The sequence below is a fragment of the Adiantum capillus-veneris genome, chromosome 2 (genome assembly GCF_014529385.1).
Source record: "Adiantum capillus-veneris isolate H3 chromosome 2, ASM1452938v2, whole genome shotgun sequence".
NCBI classification, from domain to species: domain Eukaryota; kingdom Viridiplantae; phylum Streptophyta; class Polypodiopsida; order Polypodiales; family Pteridaceae; genus Adiantum; species Adiantum capillus-veneris.
The window spans coordinates 179,860,701-179,880,963 of record NC_140932.1 but is presented as its reverse complement, the minus strand read 5'-3'; the positions used below and the strand labels follow the sequence as shown (position 1 = coordinate 179,880,963).

At 45.0% G+C, this 20,263-nt stretch overlaps 2 protein-coding genes across 2 annotated transcripts in view; both read left to right on the top strand.

Annotated features, from left to right (window-relative positions):
- Positions 1-3,698: 3,698 nt before the first annotated feature.
- Positions 3,699-6,691, top strand: LOC147464161 (pentatricopeptide repeat-containing protein At1g03540-like). The gene has a single exon (XM_086493122.1). It carries the CDS (start codon positions 3,878-3,880, stop codon positions 6,686-6,688), a length of 2,811 nt encoding a protein of 936 aa, XP_086349248.1. The 5' UTR covers positions 3,699-3,877; the 3' UTR covers positions 6,689-6,691.
- Positions 6,692-7,160: 469 nt separating this feature from the next.
- Positions 7,161-20,263, top strand: part of LOC147464160 (uncharacterized) — a 67,753-nt gene continuing 54,650 nt past the window's right edge. Inside the window, exons 1-3 of the mRNA XM_086493133.1 lie at positions 7,161-7,350; positions 7,438-7,481; positions 7,589-7,639. Of these exons, the coding sequence (XP_086349259.1) occupies positions 7,164-7,350; positions 7,438-7,481; positions 7,589-7,612 (255 nt within the window). The 5' untranslated portion in view covers positions 7,161-7,163 and the 3' untranslated portion in view covers positions 7,613-7,639. The remainder of the gene's footprint in view (positions 7,351-7,437; positions 7,482-7,588; positions 7,640-20,263) is intronic.

Sequence of the window (20,263 nt, the reverse complement as noted above, 5' to 3'; positions counted from 1 at the left end):
CTCTATCTGGCCATGGGGTCATTCCTCAATTTGTGGCCATGAGCCTCCATGAAGCTGCGCATTAGGCTCGGGCTTGATTCAAGCCATTCCTTTGGCTCCTTCGTATCATTCTCGGCTATGGACGACAGATTTTGCTGCAACTCTTTGAGGCGGGTGATGGCCGCACTGGAGTCTGCTCGGGCCATTGCGTAGAGGTGAAACCACGTCGGTATATCCAGCGTGGTGATGACTAGCAGGTCTTGTTCCTCCCTAATGGCTCTGCTATCCGCCTCCACCAAGCCTTGATGGAAACCATTATTCAAGATATAGAGGAGGAGCCCCTGAGCGATAGGCGATAAGGCAAGGGAAAGGGCATTGTACCCAACTTGGCAAGTGCAAGGTCCCACCCACAAGTGGTCTGCAGAGAAAGTAGCACCGGTCATCTTTTAAAAAAAAAAATCTTTTCATAAAAGAGGGGGGCCTGTAAGCTTTGGCCTGTAAGCCTTATGGGTCGTAGATTGTTGGGTTTTCTTTAAGACCCATAAGGCTTACAGGCCAAAGCTTGACACAAAGCCTTTTCTTTTCATAAAAAAACAATAAGCCACCTTAAACCACTAGAGAGAGAGTAGGTTATCAAATTGGCCCCAAAGACCTTCAAACTTTCTCAGTAAATAACAATAATAAGAAGTGACAAAAGACCCATGCTTTTTGAACACCCACATCCATGCTTGTATTTATTAATGCTTTGCAACTTACAAAATTGTTAAAAATAGGAGTGAGAGAGATAGAAGTGTGTAGAGTAGCTTGGGGTTGATCCTCCACTTGCTAGACCAATAAGTAAAAGAAACCAATGTTACCTGTCACCATCACCATAAAACAACAAGAAGTTAGCCCAATGGTGGAAGACAGGTGTCATAGAGGTCTCTTACATGTTACAGATGTCCACTTAATAATAAAACAAATGAAAAAGCTTAGACCTGTGAGGAAGACTCCATGGAAAGGTAGGTGGTGTGTATGTGTGGTAGTGTCAGCTTCTTGGAGTGTAGTATGTGTCCCAAGTGAGAAGACCTTTTCCCTTTTTATAGCTAGGCCCATGACTCTTGAGTTTACCTCTCTTTTTTCTAGTTAGTTACTTTAAGAGAGGAGTGGGAGAGTGGGAAAACCCCCAAGATTCCAAGGGTGCACGGTTCTTCTTGGGTGGTTTCTTTTCAATTTTTTAGGGAGGGGTCCATGAGGAGGTATGGCCCTATTCATGGGTCTATATGCTTAGATTTGATTTTAGAAAAGGGGGTGAGAGAGAGAGAGAGAGAGAGAGAGAGAGAGAGAGAGAGAGAGAGAGAGAGAGAGAGAGAGAGAGAGGCACACACGGAGAGAAAGAGAAGGGAGGGGAGGAAAGAGAGAAGGAGAGATAGTGAGAGACATGGAGAAGATGATTAGAGGTTGAGAGAGCAGGGGGATTGGCGGCGGTTGGTGGTTTAATGTGGAGGAGCAAATGGGTTGGAACGACTAAAAGAAAAGTTCTTTTGCCATTGGTGGTGGAGTGGCAATGGTGAATAAAAAAATCTCGCTCCATATCCATCACCCTTTCTTTATTGACAACTAGTAGGTACTTGTCTCAATATCCTGAGTAGTAGTTGTTATACCATGATGCCATGCTATCCATATAGTGCTCAATGAATAGTGTTAGAGATAGAAATACTAACATGGCAACCTTAGAATGGATTCATCGTCTCCATCTCACATGCCTCTTTGTTTAGTGCTATGAAGCCTCTCATCGTAGAACCCCACGTCTTCTTCTCCACCTCAACCTCCCCTTGCCTTGTTGATGAACAAACATACTTGGCACTTGAATAGGGGGGAGAGAGAGAGAGAGAGGGAGCCCATCTACGAGCACTCCTGTATGTCATCTAGTGCTTACACAGTGAATCGCTTTCGCCTTTTGCTCGCACGTCTCTTACCCATATGATACCTTCTGTTTTTGTGTGACACTATTGTATCTTAAACTTGTGTATGCCTCATTAAAGTTAAAGATGTTGCTCTATTTGAGGCGGATGCCATTGCAAAGACACATCAACAATAATCAAAATGTTTTGAGTTGTTTTTTTCAAGATCATTGCTGCAGAGACATAACAATGACAATCAATTTATTTTAGACCACAATGTCCATTTGTGCCCTTTTTTGGGATTCGGATGTCCATGCAATAAAAAGATATCCATAGTGCACCCTAATGATCCTACCAGTGTGGTAAATGCATATAAAAGAGTTACAAAATTTGTTGACGGTATTTTGGATTATGAATAAAAAAGACACAAGATCCATTCTCGAAAAAAGAAGGTACTTCTTATGGCATAAGGTTGTGCATGAAAAAGGTTCAAGAGAGAAGGTAATGATAGATCACATGCATCGGCCTTACATAGACTCTTTAAATTTCACGAAGCCTCACGATGTGATGCTTCACATGTGAGGCTTTGTAGGTGTGCCTAGTCATGAGCCTCACTTGGATTGCTTCATGATCCCATATGTACATAAATCTGTACATATATATGTGATATATATCAAATAGACATGCACACATCCACATACACTCATGCATGTGTATGAGCAAGCATGATATATACACAACTTTTGACTCTTTATATATAGTCAAATGATAATCGATCTTTACTAAAATGTGTTTTAGCTCTCTCTCTCTCTCTCTCTCTCTCTCTCTCTCTCTCTCTCTCTCTCTCTCTCTCTCTCTCTCTCTACACAAACATACTCATATAGCTTGGTTGCTATTGGTCCCAAGGTGTACAAGAATAAATTTGCGCTTATGATATCGGCCAAAAGGTTTATATGCACAATGGCCAAACTTTTGAGTACACAAGATTCCAAAGATAAATATTGTTTGTATGTGTTGCTCTTTTCTTTGTTTTAAACTACGGTATGCTACCAAAAAATGGTTGAGAGCTCACCGTGTCCCTCTCTCCCCCTCTCTCCCTCTCTCTCTTCCCCCTCTCGAGGGGTCACACACAGGGCTTGGGAAAAGACAGGTTCGCTTTATCCAAAGCCTGCTCAAAATGAAAAACGACCGGCTCAAATTTGGGCAAGAAGGTTCTCAAGCCGGTTCAAATTATGGGATTTTTAGTTATAATATGAGAAGTTTAGTGTGATTATCTCTTTCACACTCGTTTTATGTTTGATTTAGTTCTAACGCTCTAGACCAAAGAGTGTTTGGACGTTTTGGCGAAAGGACAGTCCTTTTTGGGACATACACACTCGTACTTTGAAATGAGGCTCTAAAGAAATTTTGGAAAAATTACCAAAATACCCCTCTAATTTGTGAAAATTCCTAAAATACCCTTCAAATTTCAAAAATTCCCACTATACCCCTCATATTCTGTCATAAATTACCAAAATGCCCTTCAAATTTTCCAAAATTCCTAAAATACCCCTGGTTGTAAGAGTAAATTTATCCAAAGATAAAATTTTTTGTAGCTTTTCATAAGAAGACTGATTGTCTATCAATACAAGATACTGAAACTAGAATTTGAGCTAGTTATGTAGGCTTTGGAGATGAATTGCTTCATTATTTTTAGTCATAATTGTCTTTTTTTTGGGGAGGTAATTTGTGACATGCTAAGCACTAGAAAACGGATCTCCATTGTCAAAAAAGAATAAAGATTAGGAAATCGTGAACAATCCAACTAAAATAGATACAAGGGTATTTTGGGAATTTCTAAAATTTGAGGGGTATTTTATTTGGCCCCCTTGCGGGAAGGTTTCATGGTTGCCCATCCCTCAGGAAAGGCTTTGGGAATGACATAGGTAGCGCTCTCAGTAAAACCATTTGCCAATTCCACCTTTCTGAACCTTATTAGACCTGCGCCTCTGCCCATCCATGGCAACTTCAGTTTCATGAGGCTTAGTAAAGCGCGATTGCAGCTAGTCGATAAGTTTAAAGAAGCTGAACACGGGGAAGTCTCCCTTGTGCGAGTAAAGGAGGGGGGAAATGCCAAAGGAAAGGAGGAAGAGTATGACCGCATTGGTCCTGAGGGACCTGAAACAGACATTGCTTTTGTGGCTTTATTGAAGAAATGTGGCATACAGAAAGATATAGAGAAAGGCAGTAAATTACATGGCCTTATTCTTGAAAAGGGCTTGCTCAGGAACAACATGTTTATAGGAAGCACCTTAGTCAGCATGTATGCCAAATGTGGTGCACTGGCAATGGCACATCAAGCTTTTGATGATCTTCCTTTGCAGGATACGGTTTCTTGGAATGCTCTGATTGCTGGTTACTCTCAACATGGGCAGGGTGAGAAGGCAATTATTTGTTATGTCCAAATGCAACAGGAAGGGCATCTTTCTAATGCAACGACTTTTACTTGCATTTTGAAGGCATGCAGCAATGCAGGAGCACTGAAGCAGGGTAAAGCGATACATTCTTGCATCTTGAAAGCATGTGGTAGCAGGGGAACAACAGAGAAAGAAACACAGGGGTCTGTGGGAATCAGTGGCGTGCTTGGAAGTGCATTGTTGAATATGTATGCTAAATGTGGTGCTGTTACGAAAGCACAAGAGGTATTTGATGAGTTGGAACTTCCAGATATAGTTTCTTGGACTGCTTTAATAAAAGGCTATTGCGAAAATGGATATGATGAGAGAGCTCTAAAGTATTTTGAGTTGATGAAAACTGGCGGTCTCTTTCCTGACACCGTAACCTTTGCTTGCATTTTGAAGTTGTATGGTAGCAGAGGAGCAATCGACCAGGGTGAAAGGCTACGTTCTGAGATAGTTAAGGTGGGGTTGCATGGGAAGGATATTGTACTGGAGTGTGCATCATTGGACATGTATGCCAAATGTGGTGCACTTTCAAAGGCACAGCAAATTTTTAATGAGCTTTCGCCTCGAGATTTAGTTGCCTGGAATTCACTCATTGCTGGATATTCCCAGCATGGTTACGGTGAAGAGGCACTTAAGTGCTTTGCATGGATGCAGTTTAAGGGTCCATCTCCCAACCAAGTGACTTTCATTTGCATTCTGAAAGCCTGTGGTAGTATTGGAGCAGGTGACATGGGCAAGGATGTACATGCTGAAATTGTGAGAAAGGGGCTGCTAGGAAGCAACATTTCACTTGGGAATGCATTGGTGGATATGTATGTCAAATGTGCTGAGCTTGTAAGGGCACAAGAAGTGTTTGATGAGCTTTTGGTGCGGGATGTTGTTTCTTGGAACACACTAATTGCAGGTTATGCTCATTATGGGCATGGTGGGAAAGCTCTTGACTGCTATGCATGGATGCGGCTATGGGGGCCTGCTCCGAGTACTGTGACCTTTGCTTGCATTCTGAAAGCCTGTGGCAGCATAAAAGCTCTTCAGAAGGGCAAAGAACTACATGCTGAGATTGTGAGACATGGAGTTCTTGAATGTAGATCAATGGCTGGGAATGCATTGGTGGATATGTACTCAAAATGTGGTGAACTTGGAAAAGCACAACAAGTATTCTACGACCTTCCATGCCAAGATGTGGTTTCTTGGAATGTTTTAATATCAGGATTTTGCGAACAAGAGAACTGTGAAGAGGCATTACGGTGTTTTGAGCAGATGACACAAGAGGGCCTGTCCCCTCAGGAAGCAACCTTTGTTTGCATTTTGAAGGCCTGTGGCAACATTGAAAGAGCTGAAAAGGGCAGAGAAATACACGGGGAGATAGCAAGAATGGGATGGTTGTGGAAAAGTACAATGTTAGGGAGTGCATTAGTGAATATGTATGCCAAATGTGGTGTGCTTGCAGAAGCACAAGCAGTATTTGATGAGCTTCATGTTCAGGATGTAGTCTCTTGGAATGCCCTGATCACAGGATACTGTGATAATGGAAATTGTGAGGAAGCGATCAACTGTTTTGAACGCATTAAAGTGAAGGGACTGACCCCTGATCTGGTAACGTTTGCCTGTGTCTTAAAAGCTTGTAGTAGCATTGGAGCAGTGGAGAAAGGAACTGAAATACATACTGAGATAATGAGAAAGGGATTGCTAGGAACTGGTAGTGTGCTTGGAAATGCAGTAGTGGATATGTATTCCAAAAGTGGATCGTTGACAAAGGCACAACAAGTGTTTGACGAGCTCCCTTTTCGGGATGTAGTATCATGGAATGCACTGATTATGGGCTATTGTCGAAATGGGTTTGGGGAGGTGGCACTCAACTGTTTTCATCACATGGAACATGAGGGTCTCTCTCCTGATGCAGCAACTTTTGCTTCCGTTCTGAAAGCCTGTGGCAGCACAGGTGCGCCTGAAAAGGGCCAGCTGTACTTTGAGATTATGAGGTTATACGGGATCATCCCAACCATAGAGCATTGGACCTGCATGGTGTATCTTGATGGTCTTGCTGGAAACTTTGAGAAGGCTATGGCAGATATAGAGCAGTGGCCCTTTTCTGATTCTTTTCCGGCATGGGTTGCGTTACTTGGTGCTTGTCAACAAAGGGGAAATGTGAATCTTGGAAAACTGGCCTTCAAACGTGCTGTTGAGTTGGAAAAAAATTCGGCTTTTGCATATTCTTGCATGACTAAGATCTATGGGGCTGTTCACATCCAAGGGGACTTCAACGAGTTTGAGTTTGGTAGAATTATTCTCTGCCAGGATGCCAGTGGTGTCCACCATCAGAGTGGCATTGCCAGTGACTTCATGCAAGAATCAGAGACTGTAAAAGTACAGTATGATTAGGTGCATATATGATGAGTCTTTTGAAAGCAATTCATGGATCCTGTGGAATGTGCGTGAGAAAACCAGGGAAAGTTGTTCTAGTAGTTACAGAGGCTGGATTCAGATGGCATTGCAGCAGAGGGTGGTGGCAGGGCGTGAATCCAGAGTGGCAATCACTCATTATCTGAAACATGAAGCAAAAGTTGCCTAGTCACAGAGAGATGCCCCCGTTCCCTCTTTCCCCCTTTTTCTTGGCCCCTTCCTGGGCAGGATGGAGGCGATGAGCCATGCTTTACTGCGAGCACTTCTGTCTGAACTGAGCCTGAGGAAAACCAACAAGAAATTTTTACACCAGGAGGGACTGGTGCAAAAAAGACCGTGAGTTGCCTAAGCTGTTCAAAACAAAGGTTGCACATTTGAGGACTGGCACAGGTAGTAGCAACATCACAAGGATCTCGTTGATTCCTTAGGATGAAGAAAACCTACACAGGATACAATGGCATCCAATCGCAACATATACAAGGAAATCCACATGTTCAGACACCTAGAGGATGCTCTTTTGGACGTGTCTTCAACGAGGACAACATTCACAGTTCAGATAATGCAGAGGATGCTGTCCCAGAAGCAGCTACATGCCAAAATCATGGCTGCCAGCAATGAAGCAGGAACCAAGTTGGCTCTAGGTGGCTCATAGTGTGCAAGGGAGGCCTTTTGATGGTAATGAGGTGAGGAGCAAGCGCCATGTGAATGGGATGGTAGGATCCTAGCAGATATGGAGCCGATGCAGAAAAGGCAAAGAGCAGAAGGTACACAGGTGAGCCACGGGAAGGAGAGGCACATGTTAGGAGTCATTGATTTTTGACTTGATTGTGTTTATGCTAGCACTACTGAATGCTAACTTTTTTTGCGTTTGTCTTACAGGTATCAAGCAACATGCTGGTTTGACTTGTTGCACCAATTTTGTAACATAGTGTAAGTGTTTCTTACTTGGTCTCTTGTTCATTCGAGCTTCTATATAGATTTTACCTCGCGCATAAAACATAAACAAGGCAAGGAATTCTATACAACGAAAATTTTAGTACTAATAAGGCGAATCTGGTGTGGTTACAGTAAAGATCCATGTGGCTAAAATAAACTTAATTCATGGGGTGGATACTGGCTTTATATGCTTTCTTGAATTTGTATGGATGATAGCTTTTTGTCCATGATCTACAGCCGTTTTTCTGGCTCTTTTCTTATTTCCATCTTTGTTTCTTCTTTTCTTATTTGTGAGCCGTCCGGTAGTGAGTTTGTTTGCAATGTATGGTGGTTTCAAAGACCTCTAGGTATGGCATGATCTTCAACTTTACTTCTATATAACAGCAATTTAAAGGTGTTTCATTAAAGCATGAATTGCCATCAAGAAATTGATGCTCACTGAGGGAGAAGGCATGCTGCTTTCCTCCTCCATTTCTTTATCCTTACAATGAAGAGGTTCCATCAATTCTGGCTCCAAATGGTCAGTTATTACTGGTGAAGCTATTTATTCGTTTTTTCTTGTTTTGATGACATTGTGCCTATTATTGTGGTTTTTTCCTTAGCTGAGATTTCTGTAACTTCAACATCATTTGAAATGTGATTTACAGGCCCTTCTCTCTAGTTCAGAATGTTTTTATTGAGAGTATCGATGATCTGGGAGAGCTTCCTCATAAGTGCATTTCAATGTACTTTCGTGTTTCTGTCCAGCATGGCAGTGGAAGATGCACGGGAATGACACTGTGTGTGGCAAGCAAGGTGATATACCTCTTTCAATTGAAAGCAGCTAACCCTCTACCCAACACACACACACACACACACACACACACACATGTGGGCAGCCATGAAGAATGTGGGTGATAACTCTCAAGGTGGGCAATCCTAAAACCCTGCACAGTGCACACACACCAGCCTAGTGACCTCAAGGGGTGGTCTCCGGCGCTCCGCGAAGGAGGAGAGGAGGGATCTCAAGAGGAAGAGCAATGATATAGAGCGAGATCTTAAGAGGAGAGAGGCAGAGCACTGGCTGCCTGCAACAATCATTATTAATACATTGTGGGGGGGTCATGTCCATGGCTTGCTCTGTGCCATGTAGACAGGTCACATATTTTATTTATGCTTTCCTACATTTGCTTACCCCCATATCGTTCACCCACAACATATAAAATTGAGTGAAAAGCAAAAAAAAACACAATTTGACTACTCCAGCCTCACACCTGGTCACACTGAAATACAAAGAAGTGGCAGGTGCATAAGCTATAGCAACCTAGCTGGCATACCAAGGCACAAACAAGAGCTCATGCATGGCCGGGCATGAAAGTGCTACAGATACCTGGCTAACAGTGGTAGAGACAAGAGATGACAAACTTTTAATGTCTCATGCACGTGGCTCATGTGCAGCATGCACATGGTTCCACTCAAAGCCAGCTCATAGACTAGGATAGGAAAGCCTAGGGGAATCTGTTTGGTGTGTGTGTTCCAAGCGTGCATGTGTTGCGGCGGGGGTGAGGGTGTGTGCTGTGCTTGCATGCCTGTTATCTGCCTGGTTTGCTGTGTTTGTCTCCTGTTTTTGGAGTTCTCTGTTGGTCGACAAGTGTGGTGTGTGGCTGGTGGTTGAGAGGTCTCTCCTCAAGGGAGTCTTGTCCTGCTTAGTTGAAGATTTGTGTGCGAGCTTCCTCGTCATTCACTTGTCCTTCAACTTTGAAGATTTCTATGCAAGTTTTAATGGTGGTTTTCTTCAAGTCACGATCTTGAGGGGTTTTCTCACCGATGGTTGTATCTCATTATGTGGGGTTTAGTTGTTTTGTGAATTGGCAGAGTCTGCCTCTTTTGTAATAGCAAAGGGTAGAAGCCCTACATTTGTGCGTGAGAGAGAGAGAGAGAGAGAGAGAGAGAGAGAGAGAGAGAGAGAGAGAGAGAGAGAGAGAGAGAGAGAGAGAGAGAGAGAGAGAGAGAGAGAGAGAGAGAGAGAGAGAGAGAGAGAGAGAGAGAGAGAGAGAGAGAGAGAGAGAGAGAGAGAGAGAGAGAGAGAGAGAGAGAGAGAGAGAGAGAGAGAGAGAGAGAGAGAGAGAGAGAGAGAGAGAGAGAGAGAGAGAGAGAGAGAGAGAGAGAGAGAGAGAGAGAGAGAGAGAGAGAGAGAGAGAGAGAGAGAGAGAGAGAGAGAGAGAGAGAGAGAGAGAGAGAGAGAGAGAGAGAGAGAGAGAGATGAAATGAAATGAAATGTTATATTAACGTCTTCAAAAGGCCAAATTGACCTATGAGACCAGAAAGTTACAATGTGGTGGATCTGATACAAAGTCAGAGTAACAAGATGACAGAATGACAAAATGACAAAATAAAATACTGTGGAATCCTAAACTGCTAGGTGTGAACTAAGCTAAGCAGCTAAACAGCTAGCTGGGATAGCTAGATCACAGGAGATCCAGCATCGGTCATTGGCGGATCTCATCAATCTCCTCCATGGTCGGTAGTCTGACCGGGCGTCGTGCATGTCGAGCCAAAGTGATCCGAATCCTCTGATGCAGCCTCTGTTGATGCTGTGTAGTCCTCCGCAGTCGTGGGCGTCTAGATCTCCCTAGCTCAATCGCTCGGTCGATCAGTGTGCCTCTGGTGTAAGGCGACGAGCTCTGCTGTGGTAGTAACTCCTCCGGGTGTCGAGTGGCAGCTCTAAAGAAGTCTGTGATCTGTCTTTGAGACTGGCTAGTCTCTCCTCTCATCAGGCTCTCTCTGTGTCTGCGCAGCTCGAGCAAAAACAAACCTAGGCATCTCTGATCCTCGTACCGCACTCTCTGAACAAGCAATGGAAGCGGCCTCGTATCTCGTAGTAGACGGGGCAGTGGCATGTGTAGTGCAACTCTGTCTCATGCTCGATGTCACACAGGGGGCATGTCCTGGCCTTTGCTGGTACTCCGCTGTATCTCCTAGTCTCGATCCACAGGTGGTGTGAAGATGTGCATATCTGGCCAATAGCACATGGTATCCCATGAGACAAGTGGGTGTCTATGTATCTGGGCCTCGTCACAAAACCATCCTCCGTAAGTTGGAGGAGATGCTCTCTATAGAAAGCCATCTTTGTGCCCAGCTCCTGTGCTGGCTGTATCCATGTCCTCTTGGTGTCTAGCTGAGTCAAGTCCTGGCGAATAAGCCTGGTGATCTCGCAGTGTGTAAGAGTCAGAGAGGGTGCATCCAGTGAGTATTGGAAGGGAGGCAATCTGTCTATGCTGAACCCATGCGCCTGAAACCTTGATGTTATCTCCCCATACCAGCATGCTGTATCTCCCTGCATGGCTAACTGTCGAGAGGACTCAAGTGCAAGGCGTGCATATCTGTCTCAGGGAAGTTCCCACATGCGGTGTATGAAGGAGACAGATCTGGTGAGCGCCTCAACCACTAGTGGGGGGGCAGCTAGCTCTGCTCGTACAATAGCACGTGGTACTGAAGCCTTGGCTCTAATGAGCCGCGAGATCATAGAGACCAGAGGCTTCTCCATGTCCCCCCATCCATCACTGCGGCCTGTCCTCCCGTGATGATCCAGTGAAGGTCCCCAAATCTCAGCTCCATAAAGCAATGCGGAAGCCACCAAAGTGTCAAAGAGCCAGAGCTTCGTCCGAGGCTCCTGAAACTGAACCTGTGAACACATCCTTTCCAATCTACCCAATGCTGCATGGGCTCTGGTCAATCTAGTCTATGCTGCCCTCCTCAATGAAAATGCTGGCCCACTAAAAACCACTCCAAGGTAAGTGTAAGCATCTGTAGGAGAGAGAGAGAGATGAAATGATATATTAACGTCTTCAAAAGGCCAAAATGTAAGGTGCAGCAGAATTAAAATGGTGAAGATCTAGTTTTACACTTCCACAAAATCCTTTTCTTTTTTCCTTGCGTTATTGAGTACTTTGTGCTTCAATGAATGTTCCTTTTATGTTCCCTTGAAGAGAGGGGTTGAGAGAGTGCAATAGAGATGTGTAGAAAGAGAGAGAGAGAGAGAGAGAAGAAGAGAGCGACACCCGATGGGGTCCCAACCAACCCTCTCAAGGGTCCCCCACACTGTTACCGATGTGGTATTTGCTTTAGATTGTGTAAATGGAATGTATACACAATGCAATACCTCAATGCAGACTCTACTGACTTGACGACGACAAATCACCACGGTAACTCCTCGGGAAGAGGCACCTCCGGGGCTGATTTGATGCACCTTGGATCCTTCTCGATGTAGGAATTGTGGATGACCACCACAGGCTGATTTGCACTTTTGATGTGAGAAGAATTGTTGCTAATTGGACTATTTTCTTATTTTTAATGATTAATCTCTTTTTTAGGATATTTTATTATGTGCACTAAGAACTGTTAAAAGATTGTAGCTACAGGAATTGCCATCAAACACGGACAACTCTGATGTGTCATTTGATGGGTGATGGTAAAGATCGCGAAAGAGTTTTCGTAAGTTCGGTGGAAAGGGCCGGGTTACGAGTGCCCCTGATGCGTCACATGATGGGTGACGGGTGCATCAGTAAGGGGGCATCCCGTAGGCTAAGGAGGAAATCCGAACTGAGTAAGAAAATACGCGTAAGAAAGCAAGCACAAGAATAAAGATGGGTTCAATGAAGCTTTTTACGAAAAGCAGGAACATTCGCGGGAAGGCAGATGCTTTCGTGTGAGGAGTCTGTGTCTGCATTGCATCTGTGCCGTGTTTGCACCCGGGGACGCCTGGAATGTGTTTGTGTAGCATTGTTTTCATTAACTAAGTGAGTTTTTAAAGTTTGAATAGGTTCACACTTTATTTCATTAAGTGGCCGGTCACTTTTAACTGACCAGCCCTTTATTAATAAAATAAAGCAAGTCCCTCAAAAAAGGCCAGCGCTAATAGATTACGCAGGCTGAAATCTGCGATCTCTCTCTCTCCTCTCTCTAAAAAGCGCCAGCACCAGCGATCTCTCTCTCTCTCCTCTCTCTAGGGCGCCAGGGCCCTGCTTTTTCGGCTCTATTCCTGCCGGGTGCCAGACCCTATAAAAGGGTAGCCAACGTTCCAGTTTTTAGAAGCCGGAAGCAGCAGAGAGTGCTAGCGCTGGGATTCTGGAGCACGTGCTGGCAACGGAAATTGCAAGTGTTTGCGTGACGACTGAGTACGAAGGTCGATTCTTCGAGCAAGGAGCGACAGGTATAAGGTGTTGATACACATTGAGAATTGTTGCTTTGTGTGGTTTGTTTTGCAGGAAATTGGAATCTCGCGTCTTACGAGAAGGCCCTTCACGGGAAGTACGGCTTCACGCCTAAGTCCCTTACACGAAAGTACGGCTTCGTGCCTAAGTCCCTTACGGGAAGGAACGGCCTTGTGCCCCAGCCCTTTACGGGAAAGCACGACCTTCGGGTCTAAGATTACAGAACGGAGGGGTTTCCTCGGGTTCTCGTGCTTGTATAAGAATTCTCCACCAGCCCATCTTCTGGTCCCCAATACTGTGTTGATCTTCTCCCTTCTCTCACCTTTACAAAGTATTTTTATTTTCTCAGATTTCTAAGTGCTCGTGTACGCTCCCGTTTTGTGACAGTGGTATCAGAGCTCGGACTCCTCTCTCTCTCTGCAAAGAAGGACGATTCCGGGAAGAACGGGAAGAACCATGTCGGGCCAAGGGAGAAGCGTTGAAGAGGAGCTTCAACAAGTGCAAGCTCAGCTTGCGGATTTGCAACAAATCTTACTGTTGCCAGACGTCCCAAAAGCTTTTGAGCGGAATGAAGAAAACGAATGGAACTGATACAGCCAAGCATCCAGACAACATTGTTGACGTGAGACCACAGGAGGAAAGAGAAGAAGAACGTGCCGAGGTGCACAAAGGATCTTCGGATCGGAATGTACGGCCTACTTCAAGGAAAGGCCAGGAAAAAGCGCTCTCTCTGCTAGACGAGAGTAAGGACATCTCTATCTCATCTCCATCTTACTCTCCTGATTATACTTCTACTTCTCGATCATCTCGTCAGAAGAAGGAAGCCGCTACTACTGCCACTACCCTACATCAACCTAAAGATAAGCCTCGATTCAAGAAGCATTGTCGCAAGTCTCAACATCGCATGAGTCTTCAAATTGGGCAACAAGGACATCAAGTTCGAAACCTACAACGGACGGAGAGACATCTCCAAAGCACTGTCCTTCATCAGACAGTTTGAAGTCGCCATTTACCAATGGGCACTTCACAGAAAGATCCAAATTACGCCATGTGGGGATGCACCTCAAGGAAACGGAAAGTAATTGGTGGTTAGCCAAGATTCTGGAAGGTTCTCAGGCCAGAACTTGGGAGAGCTTCAAATCTGAATTTTATGAACAATTTCTTCCACCTGACTTCGAGTAGGACATATGGAAGGAATGGGACTGGCTTGCCGAGAAGGAACATGAAAGAGTAACGACTTATGTGGACAAGTATTGGTCGGTTCTTCTGAAGGTCACTCCCTTCATGAAGATTGCCGATGAGGAAAAGAAACGAAAGTTCGAAGCGGGTCTCCAACCGCAGCTTCGAAAGAGTATGAAGGTGTATCCGCATGATACTCTTCAGAGGATGATTAAGTCAACAATCATTGCTGAGGATTTGCACTCAACTTGGACGCCCAGAAAAATGGAGCATAGCACTTACCGTGCAAGACAAAGAGAGGTCTACGATGACCAAGGGGGCCAAGGAAGAAAACGTCCTCCATCTAGGGACGATGATCATTCTAAGAAGCCAGAGGGCACTAGCAAGCGAACTAAGTATCTTTCTCCTACTCAACTTCAAACTTTCACAGAGGAAGGAAGATGCTTCTACTGTGGCGAGAAAGGACATATGAAACCGGATTGCCTGCTAAAGCAGCAACGACAAGAACAAGCCTCTACGAGGCAAGAGAAAGCAAGGAAGGAACCGGCACCCCCAAGCTCGAACTCAATTCCAGATGTTCAAGAAACACAGAAACGGAGAAAGGGAAGCGTCAACTTCTGAAGGGCTAGGGGTCTTTGAACAACTAGCGAGTACTGATTCTTTATGATCCAGGATCCACGGATAACTTCATCTCCCTGGATATTGCGGAACGTTTGTGCCTCACACCGGCTCAGCTTGGCACACCGGTTACATCCGGATCGGCATTCGAGGGGTTGACAACCGATGCAACTCCCGTGCAAGGACAGCTCAATCTTCGGATTGGCGAGTACAAGGACCGCGAATCATTTTTGATGGCACCCATCGAGGGATGCGATATCATCTTGGGTATGCCATGGCACTTCCACATGACACCTATTCCCGATTATGTGGAAAAGACCCTCACTTTTGATCATGGGGGTAAGAAAATAAAGATTCAAGCTGATGTAGGAGATTGGCAGTTCCCAATTGTAAGCCATATCTCCATTAAGAAAGAAATGAAGAAGTGTGTTTTTGCTTACTTGATTTTTGCACGTGAAAAGGATAAAACTAGTAGGGACTCTCTCTCTAGTCTGGAAATTAAGCGTCTTCAATTTATTGAAAAGTACAAAGATTGTTTCACAGAAACACTTCCTGATGAACTCCCTCCGGTACGCCTGGAAGATCACTGCATAGATCTCATACCGGGTAGCTCGCCTCCCAATCAACCCCCTTTTCGGGTAAGTCTTGCTCAGCAAGAGGAAATTTTGAAGCAAGTCAACGAGCTTCTAGAGAAAGGGTTAGTACGGCCAAGTGCTTCACCCTACTGCTCTCCAGCTCTACTGGTGCAGAAGAAAGATGGCACGTTTCGAATGTGCATAGACTATAGGTCTTTAAACAAGATCACGATCAAGAATCGCTCCTCATCTTTCAAAAGCAAACCAAATAGCCTCAAAATCTTCTCCTCATCACACATATTGTTGCTTATGCATGCCACCTCGACTTGCTCCAGAAAGTCTTCCGCATCTTCACCACTTCTTCCATGAAATTCTAGATAAGAGAAAGCCATGGCTACCCAAGCTACTATGATTTGAGAACCCCTTCGAACACACGTGCAAGAACCCAAAACTTTTGACTGATATACTTGATAAGTTGCAGGGTGCAAGTGTCTTTAGTCGCATAGACTTAAAGAGTGGGTATCATCAGATACGGATCGTCCCTGAGGATGTCCATAAGACTGCTTTCCGCACAACCTTTGGACTATATGAATTTTTGGCAATGCCCTTCGGCTTGACCAATGCTCCTGCGACGTTCAATCGCATGATGGACCGCATTTTCAGCCCGTATCGAGCTTTTACGGGAGTATTCTTTGACGACATACTCATCTTCTCTAAGTCAGAAGAGGAACATCGGAAGCACTTGGACTTAGTGTTTCAAGAATTGCGAAAGCATGAGTTGCATGTGAATGCAAAGAAGAGCGAGTTCTTTCTCTCAGAGATACACTATCTCGGCCATATAGTCTCTCACAATCAAGTGAGTATGGATCCTGCCAAGATCCGAGTGGTAGAAGATTGGCCTATTCCCACTACGGTACATGATGTACGTAGCTTTCTGGGATTATGTTCATATTATCGAAGGTTTGTCCGAGGATTTGCTCATATAGCAGGACCACTTCATGATTTGACAAAGAAGAAGATTCCTTTCAGATGGGGATTGAGACAACAAGGAGCTTTTGATCGGCTCAAGTACTTGCTAAGCCATGGACCTATTTTGATAGTGCTTGACTTAAGGAAACCATTTGAGGTTCACTGCGATGCTTCAGGCGATTGCATCGGAGCAGTGTTGAACCAAGAAGGCCATGCAGTGGCCTACGAAAGCAGACAGCTTAAGGATGCAGAGTTGCATGCATCAATCTACGAAAAGGAACTCACACCTGTGATTCACACTTTATCCAACTGGAAGCACTATCTTCTAGGAGCGGATTTTGTGATCAAGACTGATCACCAGAGTTTGCGGTATTTTCTTACGCAAAGGAAACTATCTGAGAAGCAGATGAGATGGGCAAACTTTTTGTCTATGTTTCACTTCCAGATCCTTCACACGGCTGGGAGTAAGAATGTGGTCGCAGACGCATTGTCTCGGCGGCCCAGGGTGAATGCTATCATGTCGGTATATCACCAAGAATTGGAAGCACTACCGGATTTGTATTTGAATGACCCAGACTTCTCCACCATTTGGGGAAAGCTACATCGTGGAGAGAATGAATTTCCCTATTCCATTCGGGACGGTTATCTCTACCACCATCAGGCCATATGTGTGGCGGAACCATTAGAAAGAAGATCATGGAATCTCTCTACGACCTTAGCAATGGAAAGATATTTCTTTTGGCCTAGCCTTAAAGCAGACATTGATAAGTACGTCAGGGAATGCTTGGTTTGCCAAAAAGTGAAGTATGATCGGCATCAGACGCCTGGGTTGCTACAACCTTTGCCTGTGCCTAATGAACCTTGGGAAAGTATTGCCATGGACTTCATCATGGACCTCCCTCGAACTCAGACTCGAAATGACGCGATCTGGACCATTGTGGACAGGTTTAGCAAGCAAGAACACTTTATACCAGTCAAGAAATCGATCAAAGCAGATCATATGGCTAGGGTCTTTCTAGCACAGATCTTTAAGCATCATGGAATGCCTAAGTCTATTGTGAGTGATCGAGATCCTCGCATGACAGGAAATTTTTGGCGTGCCTTGATGGATAATCTTGGTACAAAGCTGAAATTTTCATTTGCCTACCATCCTAAAACGGACGGGCAAAGTGAGATAGCAAACTCCACAGTATTGGATATGTTAAAAGCTTATGTGTCAGACTGGCAATCTGACTGAGAGAAATATTTGCCCCTTGTCGAGTATGCGTATAACAATACCATACACTCATCGACGGGGAAAGCACCTTTTGAGATTCTCTATGGTAAGCCTTTGCTTCCACCCATCCTTTTAACTAAGAATAAGATCTTTGCAGCAGATGAATTTGTCCGGGACTTGGACACAGCCTACGGGCAAGTTAGGAGAGCTATTCTACGATCTCAGGAAAAGCATAAGAAAGCTGCAGACAAGCACAAGAGGAATCTCGACTTAACAGTCGGACAGTTAGTCTTACTCAAGTTTGAGAAGGCAAGACTTAAGAAACAAGCGTCTCATAAGGGGAAGGTGGTAAAACTTTCTACCTGTTACTATGGGCCGTATAAGATCACTGAGCGAGTGAATGATGTCACCTTCCGATTAGAGCTACCGCCTAATTGGAGGATCCATAATGCTTTCCATGTCAGTTTACTCCGGTCGTATGTGGGACCGCCTCCGAGCGAGCCTAGTGCTGAGGAACCTCCTGAGGTTGAGGAAACAGAAGGAATACTCCAACCGGAGCAGATAGTAAGTCATCAGGAGCGGTCTTTCAAATCCGGAAAGATAACACGGAAGTATTTGGTTAAGTTTAAGAACTATTCGAATCTAGATGCTCAGTGGATGACGCAGGAGGAATTAGCAGCTTATCCCGAGATACTGGAGGTATATGTCCAAGCACTATAGTTGAGGTCAACTGTTTAGAAGCCAGAGGGATGTTTCTAATTGGACTATTTTCTTATTTTTAATGATTAATCTCTTTTTTAGGATGTTTTATTATGTGCATTAAGAATTGTTAAAAGATTGTAGCTACAGGAACTGCCATCAAGAACGGACAAGTCTGATGTGTCATTTGATGGGTGACGGTAAACATCGCGAAGGAGTTTCCGTAAGTTCGGTGGAAAGGGCCGGGTTACGAGTGCCCCTGATGCGTCACATGATGGGTGACGGGTGCATTAGTAAGAGGGCATCCCGTAGGCTAAGGAGGAAATCCGAACTGAGTAAGAAAAATACGCGTAAGAAAGCAAGCACAAGAATAAAGATGGGTTCAATGAAGCTTTTTACGAAAAGCAGGAACATTCGCGGGAAGGCAGATGCTTTCCCGCGAGGAGTCTGTGTCTGCATTGCATCTGTGCCGTGTCCTGCACCCGGGGACGCCTGGAATGTGTTTGTGTAGCATTGTTTTCATTAACTAAGTGAGTTTTTAAAGTTTGAACAGGTTCACACTTTATTTCATTAAGTGGCCGGTCACTTTTAAGTGACCAGCCCTTTATTAATAAAATAAAGCAAGTCCCTCAAAAAAGGCCAGCGCTAATAGATCACGTAGGCTGAAATCTGCGATCTCTCTCTCTCTCTCTCTCTCTCTCTCTCTCTCCTCTCTCTAAAAAGCGCCAGCACCAGCGATCTCTCTCTCTCTTCTCTCTTTAGGGCGCCAGGGCCCTGCTTTTTCGGCTCTATTCCCGCCGGGTGCCAGACCCTATAAAAGGGTAGCCAGCGTTCCAGTTTTCAGAAGCCGGAAGCAGCAGAGAGTGCTAGCGCTGGGATTCTAGAGCACGTGTTGGCGACGGAAATTGCAAGTGTTCGCGTGACGACTGAGTACGAAGGTCGATTCTTCGAGCAAGGAGCGACAGGTATAAGGTGTTGATACGCATTGAGAATTGTTGCTTTGTGTGGTTTGTTTTGCAGGAATCTCCCGTCTTACGGGAAGGCCCTTCACGGGAAGTACGGCTTCACACCTAAGTCCCTTACGGGAAAGTACGGCTTCGCGCCTAAGTCCCTTACGGGAAGGAACGCCTTGTGCCCCAGCCCTTTACGGGAAAGCACGACCTTTGGGTCTAAGATTACAGAACGGAGGGTTTCCTCGGGTTCTCGTGCTTGTATAAGAATTCTCCCTGAATAAAAGAATACTCTTAACGGGGGGGGGGACCAACCCATCTTCTGGTTCCCAATACTGTGTCGATCTTCTCCCTTCTCTCACCTTTGCAAAGTATTTTTATTTTCTCAGATTTCTAAGTGCTCGTGTACGCTCCCGTTTTGTGACAAGAATGATGGGCTGAAAACGCAGATCTCGACGAGGCCGATGATGGATAGCAATGGAGCACTCGATGCCGGCGAGGGAATGGTCGAGGGGAGGCTCGATGGGTTGCTGAAGTACCGGACCGCAGCCGTGAAGGTTAGCGTTCGCAAATCTCACCCGCACGGCGACAGCAAAGGGCTGAAAACTGAAAACGTTGGTTGGATCTGCTGCACTTTTCTGGCGCTAGGCTGATGCGGCATCATTCTATAGAAAACGCCAAGGGCTGCTGAAAAATGCTGGCTGCTCCTCTCTAAAAACATTGGGTTGATCTCGAGTCCTTCGAGAATGAGAGAAAGCGCTAGCTCTTGAGTTCCCTTTATAGGTAGTTATTAAGGCCTAGGTAGGGCAACTGTCCACCAGTTTTCCCAACAAATAAATCATAAAATGCTTTATTTAAAAATTGGTCCAGGGGATCCAAAACTAGGTGAAACTATCGCTCATCTGCCCACCTGGGAATCCGATCGATGCGCGGTCTGGCACGTCGGATTCCTCTAACCTAGAACTACATGCTCGTCATGCCAGATGCCCACCGTAGTGTAATAACATCTGTCAAAACGCGTATACAAACCATTTATGCAAGAGGGTTCCAAACTGGAAAACCTAATCTAATGGACTTGTCCGGACATGCAGGTCCTGCGAACAGGCTCACAAAATTGTCGGTACTAATCCTCCTAGGATTCTAGACATCCCTATCTAGGAAGAAGGGGAAAACTGGCTCTGGAAGTCGATGAAGTATGTCCACGTGGCACACAGAGCCAT